Below are 21706 nucleotides of genomic sequence, written 5' to 3' on the forward strand. Positions count from 1 at the left end.
CTGTTAAAAATGTACCATTCAATATGTTTAAACAGTGGTCATGACAAGGAAAGAAACCTTAGAGTGTACTCACCTAAAGAGCTGAGGATTTGCACCCACTTGTGACCGGGATTTGGGAAAAACGAAGCTGGTGTGGATTTCACTGAACCCTTCCTCCCCTCCCGTGGCGAAGCCCCAGAGGCGGAGAGAGAATCCAGGAAAACCCTCGGGGGGAAGAAAACCCTGCGTGTCAGTCGTTGGTCTGCTTCTGGTGTCCTGTGGCAGTGGGGATTCCAGGTGAGGTTACCTCGTACTGTAGACTACAAGGAAAGTGGACAATACACAGTAAGTAATGGTGGCTGGTAGAGTAGGATCATGTAAGAAGGAGAAGGTAAGAGTAAACACCTTGTTGCGGACCGGAAGAAAAGAGTACGGGACACCGGAGTCTCTGCCTCTGGGAAACCTTGGAAGACTGCACTGTGATAGAGAAATAGGTTAAATTAGGTCCGAGCAGAAGAGAGAGTGAGAGAGAGATTGAACAAGGAGTACCTGTGGTAGGAATGGTCTCACCGTTGAACTGCAGTTTAAATAGAAGTTCCGTCGTTTGGCGGAAGTGTAAGATTGACTGCGATAGAGGGAGAAACAACGTCAGGATAGTGCTACAGTGGAAGAGAGATAAGAAAAAGTCAGCCCCGGCTTCATACCTCGTATGAGATCGAAGAATGATCGTGATTGAGGCTCTGAGGCAACCCGGAAGTTTCCCTTGGGAGAGAGAGGGTTCGAACGGCGAGTGGAAGCGCCACAGTAAGGGTGCTGCAGTTTGTGAAACCACTGGGAAGTAACGGGAGCTGGAACGGGAGACAGACAGGAAGAGATGTTAGAAACACAGAACATATTAAGGACAGATAGGAATAAACCCTAGATCCGAACTCACGTAGCGTTGGTAGGTAGGAGTAGCAACACGTCTGCTTGTTGTGAAGTGAGGTTGATATGCTGTGCTTGGTCGAGAGGGTGGAGCCAAGTCGCCGTGTGGGAGCCAAGCAGCTAGACTGTAGCCGGTGGTAGCAGCCGCCATCTTGGGTGAAAAAATGGATGCCATATGCCTCCGAACCCAACGGTGCCATAAGGACCAGCGCTTTCTAAGAGGCGTGACAGTAACACTGGTTCATTGTGTGTTAGTGTGAACAACTTATGATAATTTGCAGAAGTGATTCAAGCTAGATTTCCAGAAGGAAGTGGGAGCCAACGATTATTGGAGGCACTAGTTTGGACCAGAAATATGACATGCCCCTTGGGGGTGTTTAGTGTGTTCAGCAACTTAACAGCTGCCTGGAAACGAAGGGAGGAAATTGACAATTAGACAATCTGCTTTTATGCAAACGTCTGACAGTGAGGAAAGTTGTAAATGACTAGATCCTCTTCCTGTGAAGTGCCATTAATAACAATTAATTCATCAATTCATCATTTATAACATGCTTAATACTGGAGACCAGTCTGCAAGCGTTGGACAGGGATTCAAACCTGTTTTGCTATGTGTTATCTTGCTTCAAAGACAAACGCATTGCTCCCGAGTAATCCTCCCACAAGTACCTTAAGGTTTAACTGTATTGTTTTATAGATGTCAAGAGACATCCCCTTTGATATTTTATAGTTTGTATTATTGTCATACAAAGAACTGTTGTTATTGTATTTTTCAAATAGCTTTCCACTGATAAATACATTAAATACAATTTTAAAAAATCCACTAATTGTAGAACACTGATAAGTGCGCTTATTTATAATATAATGGACCAGAAAAAAAGATATTTAAAAACACATTGTATTAAGTATAAACAAAGTTGTACCTGTGCTGAAATGTATTCTTCCATGATTGGATGGTTTTCCATAAAGCTGAATTGGGCTTGTGGTACAACCTCAGACTTAACATAAAATGTGAAGATGGCTTCAGGGAACGACCAACCCTCGGCCCATCAACAAAAGACCTGATGGAAACAGAAAAGAAACAATTCAATCTATAAAGTGAAATTGATTCAGGAGCTTGGTTTCCTGAAGAGATGGTGGTAGAAGACAGTCAGCAGGCGCTTGTGGGAGTGGCCATCAATAGGCACCCATAGGGTCATTAGCTAGCGTGCGGGGGGGGCGAGAATGAGCTCAGCAGGCTCACGCGCGCAAGGGGGGGATATGAGCTCAGGAGGCTCACGCGCGCAAGGGGGGGGGATATGAGCTCAGGAGGCTCACGCGCGCAAGGGGGGGGGATATGAGCTCAGGAGGCTCACGCGCGCAAGGGGGGGGGATATGAGCTCAGGAGGCTCACGCGCGCAAGGGGGGGATATGAGCTCAGGAGGCTCACGCGCGCAAGGGGGGGGGATATGAGCTCAGGAGGCTCACGCGCGCAAGGGGGGGATATGAGCTCAGGAGGCTCACGCGCGCAAGGGGGGGATATGAGCTCAGGAGGCTCACGCCCGCAAGGGGGGGATATGAGCTCAGGAGGCTCACGCGCGCAAGGGGGGGGATATGAGCTCAGGAGGCTCACGCGCGCAAGGGGGGGGATATGAGCTCAGGAGGCTCACGCGCGCAAGGGGGGGATATGAGCTCAGGAGGCTCACGCGCGCAAGGGGGGGATATGAGCTCAGGAGGCTCACGCGCGCAAGGGGGGGATATGAGCTCAGGAGGCTCACGCGCGCAAGGGGGGGATATGAGCTCAGGAGGCTCACGCCCGCAAGGGGGGGATATGAGCTCAGGAGGCTCACGCGCGCAAGGGGGGGATATGAGCTCAGGAGGCTCACGCGCGCAAGGGGGGATATGAGCTCAGGAGGCTCACGCGCGCAAGGGGGGATATGAGCTCAGGAGGCTCACGCGCGCAAGGGGGGATATGAGCTCAGGAGGCTCACGCGCGCAAGGGGGGGATATGAGCTCAGGAGGCTCACGCGCGCAAGGGGGGGATATGAGCTCAGGAGGCTCACGCGCGCAAGGGGGGGATATGAGCTCAGGAGGCTCACGCGCGCAAGGGGGGGATATGAGCTCAGGAGGCTCACGCGCGCAAGGGGGGGATATGAGCTCAGGAGGCTCACGCGCACAAGGGGGGATATGAGCTCAGGAGGCTCACGCGCGCAAGAGGGGGATGTGAGCTCAGTAGGCTCACGTGCACAAGGGGGGGATATGAGCTCAGGAGGCTCATGTGCACAAGGGGGGATATGAGCTCAGGAGGCTCACGCGCACAAGGGGGGGGATATGAGCTCAGGAGGCAAGAAAAGCCTCAGAAAGGCAGGCCTAACTGCTAATCCCTCCAAATGCAAGCTGGTTCAATCGATCATGAAATACCTAGGCTTTTTTTTTTTTTTTAGGGCATGGCAGTGCCCAGCCCCAACAAGAAAAAGTAAAAGCTGCCCTAGATGCCCCCATTCTCAAGATCAAGAGAGATCTCAGGTCATTCTTAGGACTGATTGGTTATTACCATAGGTTTATTCCAAATTTCTCAGACAGAACGGCCAGGTTAACAGACAAACTAAAGAATGCTGAACCTCAGACTATTAATTGGAATGAGGAGGACGAAGCATGTTACACCAATCTAAAACAAGCCTTGTGTCAGAACCCAATCCTAAAAGTTAGTAGACTACCCAAAAGAATTTGGGTTACAAAACGGATGCCTCTCTTACAGGGCTAGGAGCAGTTCCATCGGAGAAACTCTTCCCACCTGTTAAGAATTATTCTGTGTTGGAATTCGAGGCCCTTGCCATTAAATGGGCAATCATCCATCTAAGGTATCTTTTAGGGAAAATGTTCACACTTGTCACTGACCACTCACCTTTACTATGGATAAGTCAGCAGAAGTACTCTAACCCTCGAGTCATGCGATGGTTCTTAGACCTGCAACCCTACTGTTTCTGTAACGCTCACCTGACTCCCACGGAGGCGCTGGTCTAGTCTGGGTTGCTGTGGCCTCTTCGAGCGTGATGCGCAGAACTCGGAATACCGACTGAACAGGACCCTCAAATCTTGCTTGTCTGGCCCGTAGGAATATCCTTCTGCAGATGAGAAAGGGGATTAACAGTCTGCAGAATAGTGTGCTTGCTCCCCCTTTCCCCCTTCATTCTTCTCTAACTTCCTCCGAAATCCCCGGTTGAAGCTCACCTTATGGTTTGAAAGGATGAACTCTCCATCCTGCTTCTGGTGCAGGGGCGCGTGTTTGTCCAGTTACTTCACTGGTTTTCAGAATGGTGCTGGCAAAATCCACTTGACTTTTCCGAGCGGAACGCCGTAAGTATGAAGATTACAAAAGTTCAAGTGTAGAGCCTCCTTTTCTGTTGCCTTCCTAACCTGTGATCTGTCCTTTATTTCAGGTGCAGATGAAGGCGATGCGTTGAGGGATTAAATTGCCGATGGTAAACTCAGGTGAGTTAGCGATGGGGGCGATCCCTCTTAATGTCTTTATATTCCTCCAGTAATGTCTTTTGTCCTTTCCCCATAGGGGCCGGGGTGCGGTACCTGCCAACGAAGCGGCGCCGACCCGAAATGAGGAATGGTCCACCAACAGAAGACCGGTAAGTGTTATGGCGGAAAATTAGGCTTTCCTCATATGTTCCTTCTGCTCACCTTTTGTCTCTTCTTCTCTCCCCTAGGCGCAGAGATGTGGCGACCGGTGCAGACAGTCGCGGTGGAGCCAGAAGAACTCCCGAGGACAGGTGAGTGAAGCACGGCGCTGCAGCGAGCAACGCGGTGCTTTTAAATGAAAGTCTTTTCTCAGGAACGCTGGCGTGAAGGTTCCGGATGCAGGTAAAAAGTTTGATAAAATTCTTGGTTTTCACCTTTCTCTTCTCTTCTTTCCTTACAGATGTTCCAGGATCGAGGCGGGCGTGGCTGGAGACCAGATGCAGGAGCAGACACGGTGAGCGTTCAGCTGCTTGGATGCAGAACAACGCGAAGCGTGAGCTACTGTCTGGGCGTGACTTAAATAGCCCCCCAAAGTAGTTCCAGGTAAGTATCCTTCCCTGGCCACGCCCGAGTGGCAAAATAGTACCAATGAAAAAATAGTCCCTTTCAGGTCTCAGGGAGGCCTGAATCTTGCAGCATGGTCTGCATCAGGTAAGTGCACAAAACACCTTCCTTTATGAGCCTGGCGCCAGGACAGAGTCCAAAGAGCCCCTATAAGGGGCCGCTGGGCTTTTACCCGGGGGCATGATGCCTGCTCCCGGGGGTGCTGGGCCTGGCGCTCCGGGGGTAGGCATCATGACAGCATTCCCCCCAAGGCCCCTCCCAAGGTCGTTCCCTCTGGAGGTTTTGGTTTGTTTGGGAAATTCCGATGGAACCTTTTTACCAGCCGAGGTGCATGTACGTGGTCGCTGGGTTCCCAAGACCTTTCCTGAGGCCCGTACCCTTTCCAATCAATTAGATAGAAAAGTTTTGATTTTGAGATCTTAGAATCCAAAATGTTCTTCACCTCGAATTCAGGCTCCCCATCTATCTGGATTGGTTCTGGTGGCTTTATTAATCTGGTTCCTGGTTGCACTGGTTTCAAAAGTGACACATGAAAAATGGGGTGAATCCGCATGTTAGCTGGTAGATCGAGCTTGACTGCCACTGGGTTAATTATAGCTTTGATCGAGTAAGGGCCCAAATACCTTGGATTAAAAGTTCGAGGTCCCTTGAGCAATAAGTGTTTGGTAGCCAACCATACTTGATCCCCTTTTTGGTATGGAGGCGCCTCACTCCGATGCAGATCCGCATTCTTTTTGTATTTCCCTTTTGCTTGTTGCAAATGTGCAGTTGCATCCTTGAAGGCTTGAGTTATCGTGGAATGCAAATGGTCCACTGCGGGCATTTCAAGGCTCAGAGGTGAGTCCAGGTCTGAAGTACGAGGGTGATGTCCATATAGGGTATAAAAGGGGCTTTGTCCAGTTCCAGAGTGTACCGAGTTGTTGTATGCATATTCGGCCACCCATAAAATATCCTTCCAATTACCCTCTGATTGGTGCAACATACATCGTAGGTATTGTTCAAGGGTCTGGTTCGTTCTCTCCGTCTGACCATCGGTCTGTGGGTGGTGGCTGGTTGAGAGTCTTACGTCGATTTGTGCCAGTTGACAACACTTTCTCCAAAAATGAGAAATAACAATGGCTTCCCCGGTCGGAGACTAGTATGGACTGGAATCCATGCAAACGGATGATATTTTCGAGGAATTCCTTGGCTAGGACAGAAGCTAAGGTAATCCTTTCAAAGGAATAAAATGGGCCATCTTGGAAAATAAATCCACCACAAACAGAATAGTATTGTATCCATTACAAGGGGGCAGGTCCGTGATAAAATCTAGTGACAAGGTGTGCCAAGGTGCTGGTGGAATGTCTAAAGGCTGAAGAAGACCGGCGGGTTTTGTCTTTTGGCCTTTGTTTTGGGCGCAAACTCCACAGGACATCACGAAAGATTTAATATCCTTTCGCCAGGAAGGCCACCAGAATTGTCGTTTCATTTTTTCCTCAGTTTTGGCAATGCCAGAATGTCCTTCCATCAGGGTATCATGATGACGGGAAATAACTAGTTCTTGCAATTCCTTTTCTGGCAGAAATAAGCGTCCTTGGAAGTAAGGTAGGCCATCGTTGACCGAAAAGTAAGACCCCCTTTGGATCCAATCCTGCAAGGCTGTAGAGTCCAGGAGTTGTTTTACCCGTGCTTGAATGTCTTCAAGGGTTTGTAAAGAGGTTATCCCCAAAATTCTTTGTTCGGGAATTATCGGCACAGGTTCTGAGTTCGTGTCTATTTCTCCCATTCCTATTCGAGATAGCGCGTCCGTTTTGCCATTCTTACAGCCGGGACGGTAAGTGATTACAAAATCGAACTCAGCAAAGAACAAAGCCCATCGGAGCTGACGTGACGATTGAGCCTTGGCAGTTTTTAAATATTGTAAGTTTCGGTGATCAGTGATCACGGTGATGGTATGCCTGGCGCCAAGAAGATAATGCCGCCAAGCCTTAAAGGCGCACTTAATGGCTAATAATTCCTTGTCGGTGATTGCATAATTTACCTCAGGCGGCGAGAACTTTCTGGACCAAAATGCTACGGGGTGCAGTTGGTTGGTTTCAGGGTCTCTCTGAGACAGGACAGCTCCCATGGCTAAGCTGGACGCGTCGGTTTCGACTATATATGGGAGATCGGGACGCGGGTGCTTCAAAATAGGTGCGGACGTGAATTTAGCTTTCAATTCCTGAAAGGCCCGTTCAGCTTCCTCGGTCCATTCGAAGCGTTTATTTTTTCGCAAGAGTGCAGTGATGGGTTGTACCACACGTGAAAATTCCGGGATAAATCTGCGATAAAAATTAGCAAAACCAAGCATGCTTTGGACACCTTTCACCGAACTAGGTGATGGCCATTTGAGGATGGCATCCACTTTTCGTGTGTCCATTCGGACCCCTTTAGGTGTCAGGATGAATCCAAGAAACTCAACCTCGGTGGTATGGAAAACGCACTTTTCCAGCTTTGCAAACAGTTTGTGCTGGCGCAATTTCTCAAGGACGGCTTTGACATGCTTTCTGTGATCAGAGTCCGAAGAGGAGTACACAAGAATGTCATCGATATATACGACAACACAAACATCGATGAGTTCCCGAAGGACATCGTTCATGAAGAATTGGAAGGCAGCAGGCGCGTTGCACAACCCGAAAGGCATCACCTGGTATTTGAATAATCCATATTTTGTACGGAAGGCCGTTTTCCATTCGTCGCCTTCTTTTACTCGCACCAGATGATAAGCCCCTCGGAGATCTAACTTGGTGTATACGCAAGCGTCCTTCACCTGGTCAAGGAGTTCAGGGATCAGAGGCAGAGGGTAACGGTTTTTAACAGTTATCTGGTTCAATGAGCGGTAGTCGATACAAGTTCTAAGGTCGCCTTCTTTTTTGGGCACGAAGAACAAAGCCAAGGATGCCGGAGACTTTGACGGGCGAATGAAACTATTGGCTAGGTATTGATCTAAATATTGTCTCAAATGCAGATTCTCAGGTTCAGTAAGGGCCTAAATCCTGCTACAAAGGGGTTGTTCACCGGGCACCAGATCGATTTGGCAATCGTACGATCTGTGGGGAGGTAACGTGTTGGCCTGTTCCTTTTGGAAGACGTCCTGAAAGTCTTGGTATTCCGGAGGTAGTTGCATGGAGACAGAGGTTATAGACGCTAGACTAATCTTCAGATTTTCTGGGTAGCAGGTTTGTGCACAATCCGGGAAGGTTATTCTCTACGCTCGCCAATCAATTCGAGGATTATGTGTCTCTAACCAAGGGATTCCGAGAATAACCTGAAACTGTGGAGCCTTGATTACATCAAACACAACTGCCTCCCGATGGCCGTCCGGACCTATAAGTGTCACCTCAGCAGTGGAATGTGTTACCGGTCCAGAGGCAATTTCGGTTCCATCGACTGCGGTGATGACATCTTTGCTGGTTTTAGGACGCAGAGGGAGGTTAATCCTAGAGACCAATTCACGATCCACATAATTTCCTATAGCCCCACTATCGATGTATGCCTTTATTCCATGCAACCGCTTAGGCTGATCCAGATCTACGAGGACCATTGGCACAATGAAATGCGAGGTCTGAGAGTTAGTTTTCAAGCTCGGCAAGTGGACCCCTACGCTTGTCGGGCGTGGTCGTTTCCCGAAACAGAGTCTTCATGGTTTTTATCAGCGGCTCCTACCACCTTCTTGGGCGGTTTTGCCGGGCAATCTCGTAGAAAGTGTCCAGAGGACCCACAATAAAGACATAATTGCATCTGCCGTCTTCTTTCACATTCTTTTTGAGTTAAAGGTCCTTGAACCCCTCCGATTTGCATAGGCTCAGAGACATCAGCACCCTTGGGGTTAGCGTGGGTCTTGACCAACACCCGGGTCTCAAACTTGGACCGATCTGCTTTTCTGTTTTGAAGTCTGTGATCCAATTGGACCACTAAGTCTATGGGCCTCATTACAACCTTGGTGCTAAGTGCACCAACTTTACCACCATGGTGTAAACTCCGTTTACACCATGGTGGATGGCGGATTTACCGCCCCATTCCAAGGTGAGTGGGGCGGTAAATCCCCATTTCCCATTTTCCCTTCCCCATTCCCATTTTTGCCCCATAGGGCATAATGGGAGTGGGGAAGGCGCTAATTACGCCGCCGTAAATTACGGCGGCGTAATTAGCACCATGGCAGGTTAGCGCCATGGATTTTAACGCCTGCTAAAAGCAGGCGTTAAAATCAGAATCAGGCGTTAAGGGTTAACGGTGGCGTTAACCCTTAACGCCTGAGTTGTAATGAGGCCCTATATATTCTGTGCATTCTTGGGGCGGATTTACAACTTGGGCCAGAACATCTTTAAGTTCTCCGCGTAGACCTCGATAAAATAACGTGATTCTTTTATCCTCTGGCCACCCAGTTTCCACAATTAGTCTATTAAAGGTTGCAATGTAGGATAGGAGGTTCTGATTGCCCTGTCGCAGGGATAGGAGTTTATCATCCAGAGCCTGCCCCTGAGAGTGTCGAGCAAATAACCTTTCCATGCTTGCTTGAAATCCTTGAAAATCACGGAGAATCGGGTCATCTTGAGTAACCAGTGGAACTGACCAATCGGCAGCACAGCCGCTGAGATATGACAATACAAAGACTACCTTGGTCTGGTCATTAGGGAAGGCCCCAGGTCTGCATAGGAAGTGCAAACGACACTGATTCATGAATACGGCAAATCGTTTGGGGTCCCCAGCAAAGCGTTCGGTTGGGGCCAGCGGCATGTTTCCAGGTAGATTAATCTGCACAGGGTTACTGGGAACCACAGGAGCGGGGTTCCCCCCGGAACCGGGTAGAGGAGTGTGTCCAGCTTGACCTTGCAAAAACTGTCTAGCCAGGTCATCAGTTCTTTCCTTTGATACAATCACTTCCCTCCTGAGAGCATTTGTCTCTTGACGAGCGGCGTGTACTTCAGCCCGTAATTCCCCCAGTAGTTGGGCCAACTGATCAGTCTCAGAAGTTTCCATAGCGCCTGGGTGGCAATTTGTAGGAAGGCTTCGCGTTCTGTAACGCTCACCTGACTCCCACGGAGGCGCTGGTCTAGTCTGGGTTGCTGTGGCCTCTTCGAGCGTGATGCGCAGAACTCGGAATACCGACTGAACAGGACCCTCAAATCTTGCTTGTCTGGCCCGTAGGAATATCCTTCTGCAGATGAGAAAGGGGATTAACAGTCTGCAGAATAGTGTGCTTGCTCCCCCCTTCCCCCTTCATTCTTCTCTAACTTAATCCGAAATCCCCGGTTGAAGCTCACCTCATGGTTTGAAAGGATGAACTCTCCATCCTGCTTCTGGTGCAGGGGCACGTGTTTGTCCAGTTACTTCACTGGTTTTCAGAATGGCGCTGGCAAAATCCACTTGACTTTTCCGAGCGGAACGCCGTAAGTATGAAGATTACAAAGGTTCAAGTGTAGAGCCTCCTTTTCTGTTGCCTTCCTAACCTGTGATCTGTCCTTTATTTCAGGTGCAGAATGAAGGCGATGCATTGAGGGATTAAATTGCCGATGGTAAACTCAGGTGAGTTAGCGATGGGGGCGATCCCTCTTAATATCTTTATATTCCTCCAGTAATGTCTTTTGTCCTTTCCCCATAGGGTCCGGGTGCGGTACCTGCCAACGAAGCCGCGCCGACCCGAAATGAGGAATGGTCCACCAACAGAAGACCGGTAAGTGTTATGGCGGAAAATTAGGCTTTCCTCATATGTTCCTTCTGCTCGCCTTTTGTCTCTTCTTCTCTCCCCTAGGCGCAGAGATGTGGCGACCGGTGCAAACAGTCGCGGTGGAGCCAGAAGAACTCCCGAGGACAGGTGAGTGAAGCGCGGCGCTGCAGCAAGCAACGCGGTGCTTTTAAATGAAAGTCTTTTCTCAGGAACGCTGGCGTGAAGGTTCCGGATGCAGGTAAGAAGTTTGATAAAATTCTTGGTTTTCACCTTTCTCTTCTCTTCTTTCCTTACAGGTGTTCCAGGATCGAGGCGGGCGTGGCTGGAGACCAGATGCAGGAGCAGACACAGTGAGCGTTCAGCTGCTTGGATGCAGAACAACATGAAGCGTGAGCTACTGTCTGGGCGTGGCTTAAATAGCCCCCCAAAGTAGTTCCAGGTAAGTATCCTTCCCTGGCCACGCCAGAGTGGCAAAATAGTCCCAATGAAAAAATAGTCCCTTTCAGGTCTCAGAGAGGCCTGAATCTTGCAGCATGGTCTGCATCAGGTAAGTGCACAAAACATCTTCCTTTATGAGCCTGGCGCCTATGGCGCCAGGACTGATGTCCAACATGAGCCTGGCGCCAACGGCGCCAGGACAGAGTCCAAAGAGCCCTTATAAGGGGCCGCTGGGCTTTTACCCGGGGGCATGATGCCTGCTCCCGGGGGTGCTGGGCCTGGCCTGGTGCTCCGGGGGTAGGCATCATGACAGCTTCACTGTGGAACACAGAAAGGGTAAAGAACAGGGGAACATCAATTTCCTTTGCCGGTTCCCCTGTGAAACAGATGTTGCTACATCGCGTAGAGGAAAGGTATGTGAGAAACCAGAGGGTATCTCACCCGCTAGTTCTTGTGGATCTCCCTCTCCAGTGGCTATGGTACTGCCATCGCCTTTGGATCTAGACCCTGGTGGTGGACCAGTGCTGGAGGATCACCTGGGTGAGGGGTTTTCGGGTGGTGGAGTGGGGGTGGTGGGGGGGGCAGGGGTTGAGATAACCAGTGATGAGACGCGGCATTCCCCCCTTTTTTGTTCATCTACCCCAAGCTATTTTTTAGGATTTTCTGAAGTCCCAGCTCCCCTTTTTTTTTTTTTTTTTTTACACAAACACTAGGCCGAGGAAGAGGATGGCAGAGTAACCAAGTAACCAGACTAACTCTCTCGCATCGTACTGGACATGTCCCGTTAATCGGGTCAGGCAAAGTTAGGCACTTTACCCTAAGAGCATAACCTGATACCAATTAGCTCTCCCCACACAAATAAAAGGCAACACCTAAAGACACACTCGGAGCAAGGTGGAACACAAGAACGACCAGAACTTCCGGGTCAAAAGCACACCTACTGGAGCAGAGCAACAGAGGGGCGAGTGCAGCAGGCAGAAACCCCCATGGTTTGCCTCTCACAGGTCGCGGAAGGCCAGATCCAACAAGTGAAGATTGCATTGTGTTTCAAGGATGCCAGTGACCCTCCCCGTTGAACGGCAGAGGTGGGGCGGCGAGGTCAAGCCTAACCTTGATCCGAAAATCGGCAAACGCAAAACAAGAAAGAAACACACACAGCCGGTGAGTTGGCAAGCCACCAGAGAGACTGGTGTAGGTTAAAGTGAATGAAGTAGCAACGTTGTATCACAAGTGAAGGCTGCATGCGTGTGGATGAGACGCAAAGCAAGGCAGACCTTTGAATGAACTTTAAAGTGTAATACAGCTGCAAGATCAGCGATAGTAAGTAATGGAGTAGTCCGGTGAAAGGAAGTAACCCATTCGAAAGTCTCTGTGAAAGGTGCATTGTTTGAAGCTAACGAGGGAACAAATGGCAATAGTGAAAGTAAATAGGGAATGTTGAGTTGAAGCGGTCCTGCGGTGGTCTGTAAAGAAAGCCATGCACATTCAAAAGACTTTAACATCCGAAATTGGTCCGAGCCTGATTGAGGGAGACCCTAAGTATATTAAGCTTGGTGAACGGAGCCCCAACTTTGTGTGAAATATATTGTGAGAGGTCTGAGCCCGGCAGAGGGGGACGTTTGTGAAAATATTTGTTTGAAACTTTATCAGAGAAGGGAACCTTAAACGTGGAAGACTTTTCCTTTACCATACATTTTCTCCTTTTTACACCTTTTTTTCAACAGATGGGGCAGGCATTAGGTTTTTGTTAGTATAGGCCATTTTGATTTGACAGACTCCACTAGGACTGTTTTGTTTATCGTTTGATGGTCGAGACTACTCCCATCTTAGTTATAGGGCAGAATAGGAGTTTCTCCAACCCCAACATTTTCAATAATGGTTTTACAAATTGTATCCATTGTGTCAGTGTCAATACTTGTGATACCATACCGTCCCTACAGCTGGGAAAGGAGTTTCCGGACCCGCACACGCAGGTCATGCCACCTTTTATGGCAGTATTCCCCGTCCCGAGGGATGCGGCCAACTATAGAAACCTTCTGCTCACCGCCTGCCAGATTTGTTTGCGGCGCTGAGATGTTGTTCTCCGCTGTCTGGCACTATAGAGCTCTGCATGGTGGACCACAAGCTCATCCATCAAACCCACAAAGTCTGCCTCAGTGAATTTGGGCTTAAACAGGCAATCTTGGGCTGCCTTGACCCTTACCCTCTCCTGAGACATTTCAGATACTCTGGGAAAGTGGATGGCTGCCAGGGGCTCCGATTTTTGATGGATTGTGATTTTCAAAATAGCTGCTGCAATGCTTCCCATTCTGGCGGTGACGCGTTTCCCGCCAGTGCTAATAGCATGCACTAATTGCGCAGACGCGAATAGCACTGGCAGTGATAGCTCTATTTGAGCTGGGTTTTTGGGTAGTAGCCCGCTTTCCGCCAGTTTCCACCAGGTGCTTTTAACTTTACCACTGGAGCCGTGTGCCTGCATACTTGTGATGCAGCACCACAGGTCCCGGCAGCAAGGCTATTTAAGCTCTGCAGAAATAGCACCTACTTACCACCCAACTCGTGATGGGCCCCTGTGCCTCATCTCCCAAACCTCACCCTAAGGTTAAGCACAGTCCTCCTCATGGAAGTCCTCAACTCCAATTCAGCCAGGATTGGAGGGTCCGCTGTTTCAAACCTGGTGCCACACTGTGGAACTCTCTGCCTCCCCACATTCGACACAGCCAAGACTACCTGGCCTTCGGAAAGCACTGAAAGCCTGGCTTCTCCCCTAAATCATATGATGGACCACTTTGGGCCACTCAACCCACCACCACCGCCGCCGCTGCTGCCGCCGCCGCCGCCACCACCACCACCACCGCCTGGATTGGTTGGAACCGCTCAAAGACGGGGACTCTAAGCGGTTCCAGTGGGCGGTCCATTCTCAACAGCACCAGCACTTATAACCAAGCTCCTGAAACAGATTGTCCCCACCCCCCAGAAAAGGTGAATAATGCAATACAATTCCACAATTCAAACCAGAAACGGAGGCAGGAATACCCAGCCACCAACCACAAACCATTACCCACTAGCCGGAAAATGGGCCCACCAGCACTTATAACCAAGCCTCTTTGTTCTGAACACCACCACCGGGCCTGCTCTTGTTAAACCTGTGTCAATCCCACTCCTCTGAGAATTAACGCTTAGAACTACAATCTCTGAAACCAAACAGCACTCATGTCCAAACATTACGACTAGGCCAGGTCATATTATGACCAAGCCAGTCAACCAGGAACTGCTCTCGAAGACTTGCAACCCCTTGAAGGGACAATGATGCAATGCAATTCGACAATTCAAACCATAAACTATGACAGGAATACCCACCCACCTGCTCAAACCCCTATCCAGCACCTTAAAAATGGGACCACCAGCATTTATTACCGAGCTCCTGAAACAGAGGCACTCTGTGCCACCCCTCCCAAAAGGGTGAATAATATGATACAATTCCAAAACTCAAACCAGAAACTAAGGCAGGGATACTCGGCTACCTGTCGCAAACCATTACTCGGGACCCGGAAAATGGGCCCATGAACACTTTTATAACAAAGCCTCTGAAACAGTCTGACCCTATCCCACCTCAGGGGAATGACACTCCGAAGCAAGCGATGAATCTGACAGAGATGTTCCCTCAGAGAAGCAACGCTCTTCTCGAACAGACACGGTCAATTCAGAAAAAGAGCACTCCGGCCAATCTGCACAGACACTCAAACATACCAATATTCTCACTGCCTAAGTCAACAGACAATAGAATGCAATTATACCCTCAATCACTTCGGCCTAGCTACACACATACCCTCTCACTTCCAATGAAGACCTTGACAACCTTTAGAACACAGCTATACCCTACAAAAAAAAAAAAAAAAAAAGTGGCCTAGCTGCACACATAATATACACAACCCCACCAGTACCAGATTGCAGACCTGATGTCTATGGGGGCTTGCTGCACACATTCTACTGACAACACACAGCCACTGCACCACGTCTAGCATTAGAATGCAGCTACACACCCCAGTGGCTGTACACATACCGAGTGCACCCAAGCACTGTATACTACCCTACTCTCTCCACTGACTTGGATTATGGTCCCTGAGGGCGCTCAATCCACAGGGCTTGGAGATCATACCAATGGTACATAAGGCACTATACAAATGGACAATAACATACATAACATAGAATCTGCAAGGTCTGCCTTTTGTTCCCCAGCCTTTAAACATAGATCAGAGTTGCCTGTTATATCAACAGGGATTTGTGCAGCACACTGCCAAGGATCAATATACATTGGCTAAGGAGAGGACATGCAGAGTTGGATTCAAGCAGAGATTGGCCAGGTATCTGAGAATGGGAGATCAGGTGCTTGAGTAAGGTTTGGGATGTCGCAATCAAGTATAAGGGTGAAGTAGGTTAAAGGTCATGCAGCGCAGGCAATCTATAGTTGCAGCAAATGAACGGCTGAGGGGCCTGCATCTCCGAATAGAATGATCAGATGTCCCAGTTCTGCCAGACTGTCGCAGAATTGGGTAGTCTATTAACCCATCCCAAGAGCGTTTTCTTTTGGGGAGAGGATCTTCAGTGGCTGCGCCGAAGAAATGGGTTACAATGCGCATTTTACAAATCAACACTATCATGTATTTGTTAAAGGGATAGTCCAGTAAAAAAATGTATTTAAAAATAGATAGGCAACATTAAAAAAAAAAATACTAGCACTTTTTTTTTAAAACTTCCTATGTAAAATTTTTAGCTATTCAAGCTCAAAATTCGCAAAAGCAAGCACATGGGCGCATCCATTTTGTGAAATGGATGCCCGCCTGTGCTGGCTTTTGCTTTTGCGGCACTAATGAAGGAAAAGCCAGCCAGCTGTAGTAAACAAAAGCTACCGCTGGGTGGCTTTTCCTTCATTGGTGCTGCACACGGAGGACGGGGACCGGAGACCAGAGCAGGAAAGCTGCAGCTGAATCTGCAGCTGGCTGGCTTTTCCTTCATTAGTGCCGCAAAAGCAAAAGCCAGCACAGGTGCTGGCTTTTGCGAATTTTGAGCTTGAATAGCTCAAAATTTTACATAGGAAGTTTTTTTTAAAAAAGTGCTAGTATTTTTTTTTAATGTTGCCTATCTATTTTTTAAATACTTTTTTTTACTGGACTATCCCTTTAAGGACTAAATAAATAGCATTGGTCATTTTACTGAAACACAAAGTCGGTCATCTCGGGTAACTTCACACCACCAACCTTTAAGTTAACAGCCATTGCACTAAACGATTGAGCCACAGAGACTGCTTGGGAAACACTTTTGGAGACGCCTGAAAGCATACAAGAAAAATCACAATAAGAGATTAAAAAAACATGAAAACCTAGTCCTATTGTTCCTCATCTTCGTCCTACATGTAAAGGCCCACTGCCTCGCCCACAGAGATTCCCAAATATATGTTTTCCCTTTAACCCCTCCCCTTCCTATAACAATGCATTTCCTGACATTCCACATTGTGAAAGGGACCTGTTCTCCCACAGGGAGTGGAAGGGGCTCTAAGCACTGGGACAAGGAAGGGTACCGTAACATAATAAAGATTACCTTAAGTAATCATGCCATTACCTCCACTCTTCCTTGTACTAAGACCAAAGTCAGTTCGACATCAAATCAACACAACACCAACTAGGTGTAAGTTATACTATGGATAAGACTGGATGCTGCTCTTAGTGCTCATCTGGGTCTGCGATCTTGCACCTGCTCATGTACTACAGCAAAATTTCTTCTGTAGGATTTTCAGCGTCTGTATGACATGATGGAGGTAGGAGAAGACTGCTCATATCTAATTGAGGCAATGCACCTTAAAGCAGATTTTCTCTCGGATTTGGCTTTTGGTGCAGTTCAGGAATGGCCATCACTAAGGGGTCCTCCATCATGGCCAGAAGGCAGATCCATTATAGAGACTGGAAGATCTACAAAACCCAGAAAATTGTGCCCTTTTGGAAAGCTTTGGACAAAAAAGTAAACACCGTCCACAAATGGGACAAAAATGCAGACACTCAAGCTGAAGCCCATCTCTCATTTCCAAAAGGCCCAACTAGAGCAAAGCAATCCTCACTACTAAGTCTCCGCAGGTCAATGATGCCTTGTCTTCAAGAGCATACTCAGCATCTCACTCCGCCCCCAGTGAAGTCAGGCATCACTCGGGCAAACACAGCACTCCTAACTGGCTTATGCGTCAGTCTCTTGGGATTCAGATATCATCAAGGAAGGATGTATCAGAGACTCCCTCGTGGCACACAAGCTGCATGGGACAGCTTAAACAGGGAACACTGCTATTGACTTTGTCAGAAGGGTGCCTTTTGGATGGTTTTGCCGCTAGAGATGCAGAGTGGTATTTACTCCCACCTGTTTCTCGTCCCCAGTAGCTTGGAAGGTTTCAGACTAGTTCATTTCTACTTCTTTTTTCTCCATTTACCACCCCTCCCACTGAGAGTGCACTCCATGGACCCACTTCTTCCATGCAGGACGGGAGAGGCAGAGGTAAATATTGTGATGAAGATTACTGGAAAGTAATCCAGGAATTACTTCCACATTCCTCTTCCTTGTAGTGTTACTTACTTGTGAGAGATACCAACTGCAGAGATGGATGGGCCTAAAGAAACCCCCAAACCAACAGATGCCATGTGCACCTACAACCACACGTTTTTGGGGAAATTACCAATCAATATCAACTCAGTGGACCCTGTTAGAGAGTATTACACAAGTTGCTGTATGTGACAGAACTTAGAAAAGCCCACCTTGGATATACAGGGTTCCAACTCTTAGGTTTGGCCTGAACCACAAAGGTTTGGTAGAATGGCTGAGAAGCCACGCTTAGTCTAGGAGGGGAGGAGAGCTGTAGGAAGGAACAAAGAACTCTTATTCAAGAAAACCCTAATACACTTAAAGTTATATAGAAAAATAGACATTTAATATATACAATAAGGGACACTGTTAAATATTATCAAGTTAAGTTATGTGAAGAATCTAAAGGCGTCCTCACTTATTTCCCCCAGGATAACCTCCCCCCAGGTGGCCAGGGACAGGCCGTTGCTATCGGAGTCTGATGGTGGGGGGTGGGTGTGTGGATATGCAAGGGAGGATCACCTGGGTGGAGGCGACTTGGAGGAAGCAGATGAGGTACCCTTAGATGAGACATGGTATCCTACTTGTTCCTCTCAAAATTTCCAATTATCTTGGTGGGACGTTTAAATACCTGCAATATAAGAACAAGAGCGAATGGTGTTGGCCATGACTGTGGACGTGAACAGACCGAGTTTCCCTGGGAAGCAGTGCAGAAGGAAGAGCGAGTGCCGGTGTGTGGAGAGAGGCGGCTCGCCGAAGAGACCCGCTGCAAGAAAGCATCAGGCTGTGGGGACGACGAGAGAAGAGGAGACGCTCTGGGGTGTTCGCAGGTGAGAGCATGCCGGACGAGGCTTACCGGAGCTCTGATCCGAGATGCTGGGGAAAGTGGCGACCACGGAAGCCAGAAGGAGCCGAAGGAAGCAAAAGCAAAGCAGACTTCAACATAGAGGGTGCTATGGTTCACCACAAGAGAAACCAAAGGCCCCAGGAGAGACCAGTGGGTCCACTGAATTGGGAAAAGGACGTTGGGGCATATTGGAGTCATCTTGTGTACAGAAATAGCAGAAAGGTGAAAGCTGAAGCAAAGTAAAGATACAAATGACATTTCACTTTTAACTGAGCACTTTTTGAATACCGATTCGAATGAAAGGAAGCAGTTTGAAAACGGATTTGAATGAAAGCAGTTTTGTGTGGAAACGTATGAAAATCCATGAACTGTGAACTTTGAGAAAACAAGCATTGGCCAGAGCCAAATTAACTATATCACAGAAGTGTATGTTTCAAGAGAAGCAAGTATTAGCAAGAGCCACAAGAAGATGGGAAAGAGCACAGGTGATTGGTAGCAAACTTATGTGATTTGAGAGAAAGAAGTATTGGCAAGAACCACAAGAATATGGGAACATGTACCCTTTACATAGTGGCCCACAAGAAAAGGTAAAGCATCAAGAGAATGTGAAATGAGCTTGAACCAAATACCACTGTGAAGCTGAAACAGTGGCAATGTGCAGGTGAAGGAGAAAGCACTGTGGTGTATCGTTTGCGTGAACTGTAATGGTTGGACCGTGCGGTACAATGGCTGCGCCTAGACCGAGAACACCCATCAATGGAACATCAACTGAAATACCTGCAACAGAGTTTGTGGGTATATCTGAAGGATTTGATCTTTGTTGAATTATTGAAAGACCCGAAGTCTTGGAGAAGGGAGACCCCTTTGGGCTTTGTGAACTGTCCTGAAGCCTTGGCAAAGGAAGGCTCCTTGGTGTCTTGTGAACTATTTAGAAACCTTGGAGAAGGGAATCCTCTTCTTGGGAGACTTTGTGAACTATCTTGAATCGTGGGGAAGGGAGATACTTTCCAACCCAGAGCTGGAAGACGATTGGAACGGTTATTTGAACATTTGTGATTTTGAAACTGACATCCCTACACAGTGTATATAAATAGATGTGAAGGCAAGTATAGGTTTTGACCAGACAGACATTTACTTTGGACATCCTGACATAGACTATCCTTAGTTTTGTTTGGGTAGGGAAATCCCATCTTAGTATAGAGCAAGTTAGGCCTTTTCCAACCCTCTTTTTGACTTAACACTTGAATTCAGTTGTCTGTGTCTACTTCATGATGCCTTTACAGTAAGTACTAAACACAGTAAAACATGTAGAACACAGTTGTAAGATTGGTGAGGTAATAGACCATAGGTAAGTAACTTTCAGAATCTCTTGGTAAAACCATCTGAAACATACATGTAAACTTTTCCAATTTATGATAACTTTTAATAACTTTATTTCAACCCGTCTTAAGGAGTCCAACCTTAGCTCATAACTATCTAACAATGTTCAGAAGGTCCCTAGACCAGCAGTGGTTTGGGAGTTGAGCAGGATACGCAGAATGCAGTGTTACGTTCAAAAGTGCAGAGTCAAACAGGATCTCCTTTGGGTTTGCATGTAGGTAAAGTTAGGTTTTTCAAGTCACGGAACCCTAGGGATTTCCTTGTAAAGTTGCATTAATTACCAGTGTCCTAAGGCAGGGCATAGTAAAATTGTAATTTATAGAGCGCTTATATACAGGTGAAGTGCTTCAAAGCGCTTTAAGGCGGCACAGAAACAGGGGAACAGTCATTCTTAGGCCTTGACATTTCCGAATGATCTTGCAAAAATGACTAGCAAACTTGACCTGACAGTCTTACTACAAGTGCAGGTGTAAAACAAAAAGGAAGGAGCGAAGGGGGAGTAGAGGGAGAAGAACATACAGTCTTTAAGCTACCATACCCGGCCAATGTTTCAGGTAGTCCAAGTGCGTGACAGATGGTAAGGCGTTAAGGAGTGGGGAGGACATACAGAACAAAAAAAGAGAAAAAAAGCCTGGCAGACCAGACCCAGTAAACTCTAGGTAACGTAAGTGACAGAAATGGAATGAAAGGGTTGGGGGGGTCGGGGGGAGGGAACAAGTGCGCCCAGTCCAAGGACCTCGGGTAAGTGCAGAGAGGTTACGATTCATAAGAAATGGGTAAAGAAGTGGTGTGTGGAGCGTAGCGGTCTAGGGGCTAGTGCGAGGACTGGCGGGGGAGCCTGAGACCGGTGTGGTTTTGGAGGTGCAGCAGACGACCAGTCAGTGAACAGAGCTGAGTTAGGGAGAGGGCAGTAGGCACGAATAGAGAGGTTGGGGGGGTTAAACAAGAGAGAGGGAGAGAGAAGGAGAGAGAGAAACGAGGAAGGTCACAAGGAGTTTCCAGACGTTAAGGTGATCAGGCTCAAGACGGAGAGAGGCAGGGAGGCTGTTCCAGAGGGAAGTGCCTGCCATTGTGTTGGACAACACGTTGTCCACCACAATGAATCTCTATGTAGGTCCTGGAGGGGTGCAGGATACAGCTATCTGCAGCACCCAGGAATACAGGATCAGCAAGCAAAGCTTGAGGTAGATTTTACAAGGAGCAGGACAGTATCTTTAAATTAAGAACTTGTGGCTGCAGAACGGTTCCAGCGGAAAGGCGAGAGCACACCCGGTCACAGTTTTCTTGGTCTTGGCGACAGAAGAGGGGGACTTCAGTGGATCTGGTGACAGCTCTTGTGCAAACGGATGACTAGCAATGGATCTTCTCGGTTCTTGTTTGTTAGTGCCTTTTCGAGGCCTGGTTGAAGAACGGATGTCACGACGGTAGACTTCTCCTATTCTCAGTCCTCGTCTCACGTGAGGAGACTTTGCTGTGCTGGATCGAGTCTCAGCGGGTCAAGAATGATGCCCACAAAATTCCCGGTGGATTTGTTCTTTAGCCGACGATGCCCCGCACATTGGCACAGCACCCTGAGTATTGATGAAATGCAGGATGTGGAGGTTACAGATCTTCCACAGATGGCGCAAAATGCAGTTAGTCTTGGGACTGGTTAGGCCCACGAGTCCATGGGAAGAAGTCGTCTTGTTCGGATCTTCCCTGTTGCTCAGAAGTGGAGGTTGGAAAAGCAGTGGTTACTCAGCAGGCTCCGGCGGTAGCTG

At 48.1% G+C, this 21706-nt stretch overlaps 1 protein-coding gene across 5 annotated transcripts in view; it reads right to left on the reverse strand.

The window, feature by feature from the left end:
* Positions 1-21706, reverse strand: part of LOC138527575 (zinc finger protein 773-like) — a 285026-nt gene that overhangs the window by 233762 nt on the left and 29558 nt on the right. For 3 of the 5 annotated variants that reach the window (XM_069638895.1, XM_069638850.1, XM_069638858.1), the window contains one exon: positions 1824-1961. In XM_069638895.1, coding sequence (XP_069494996.1) covers positions 1824-1865 — 42 coding nt within the window. In that variant the 5' untranslated portion in view covers positions 1866-1961. Of the gene's footprint in view, positions 1-1823; positions 1962-16356; positions 16428-21706 lie in introns of all 5 variants that reach the window. The other 2 variants (XM_069638867.1, XM_069638875.1) reach the window with 1 other exon arrangement.

The sequence above is a fragment of the Ambystoma mexicanum genome, chromosome 1q, assembly GCF_040938575.1.
Source record: "Ambystoma mexicanum isolate Mex_15411 chromosome 1q, UKY_AmexF1_1, whole genome shotgun sequence".
Lineage (NCBI taxonomy): Eukaryota > Metazoa > Chordata > Amphibia > Caudata > Ambystomatidae > Ambystoma > Ambystoma mexicanum.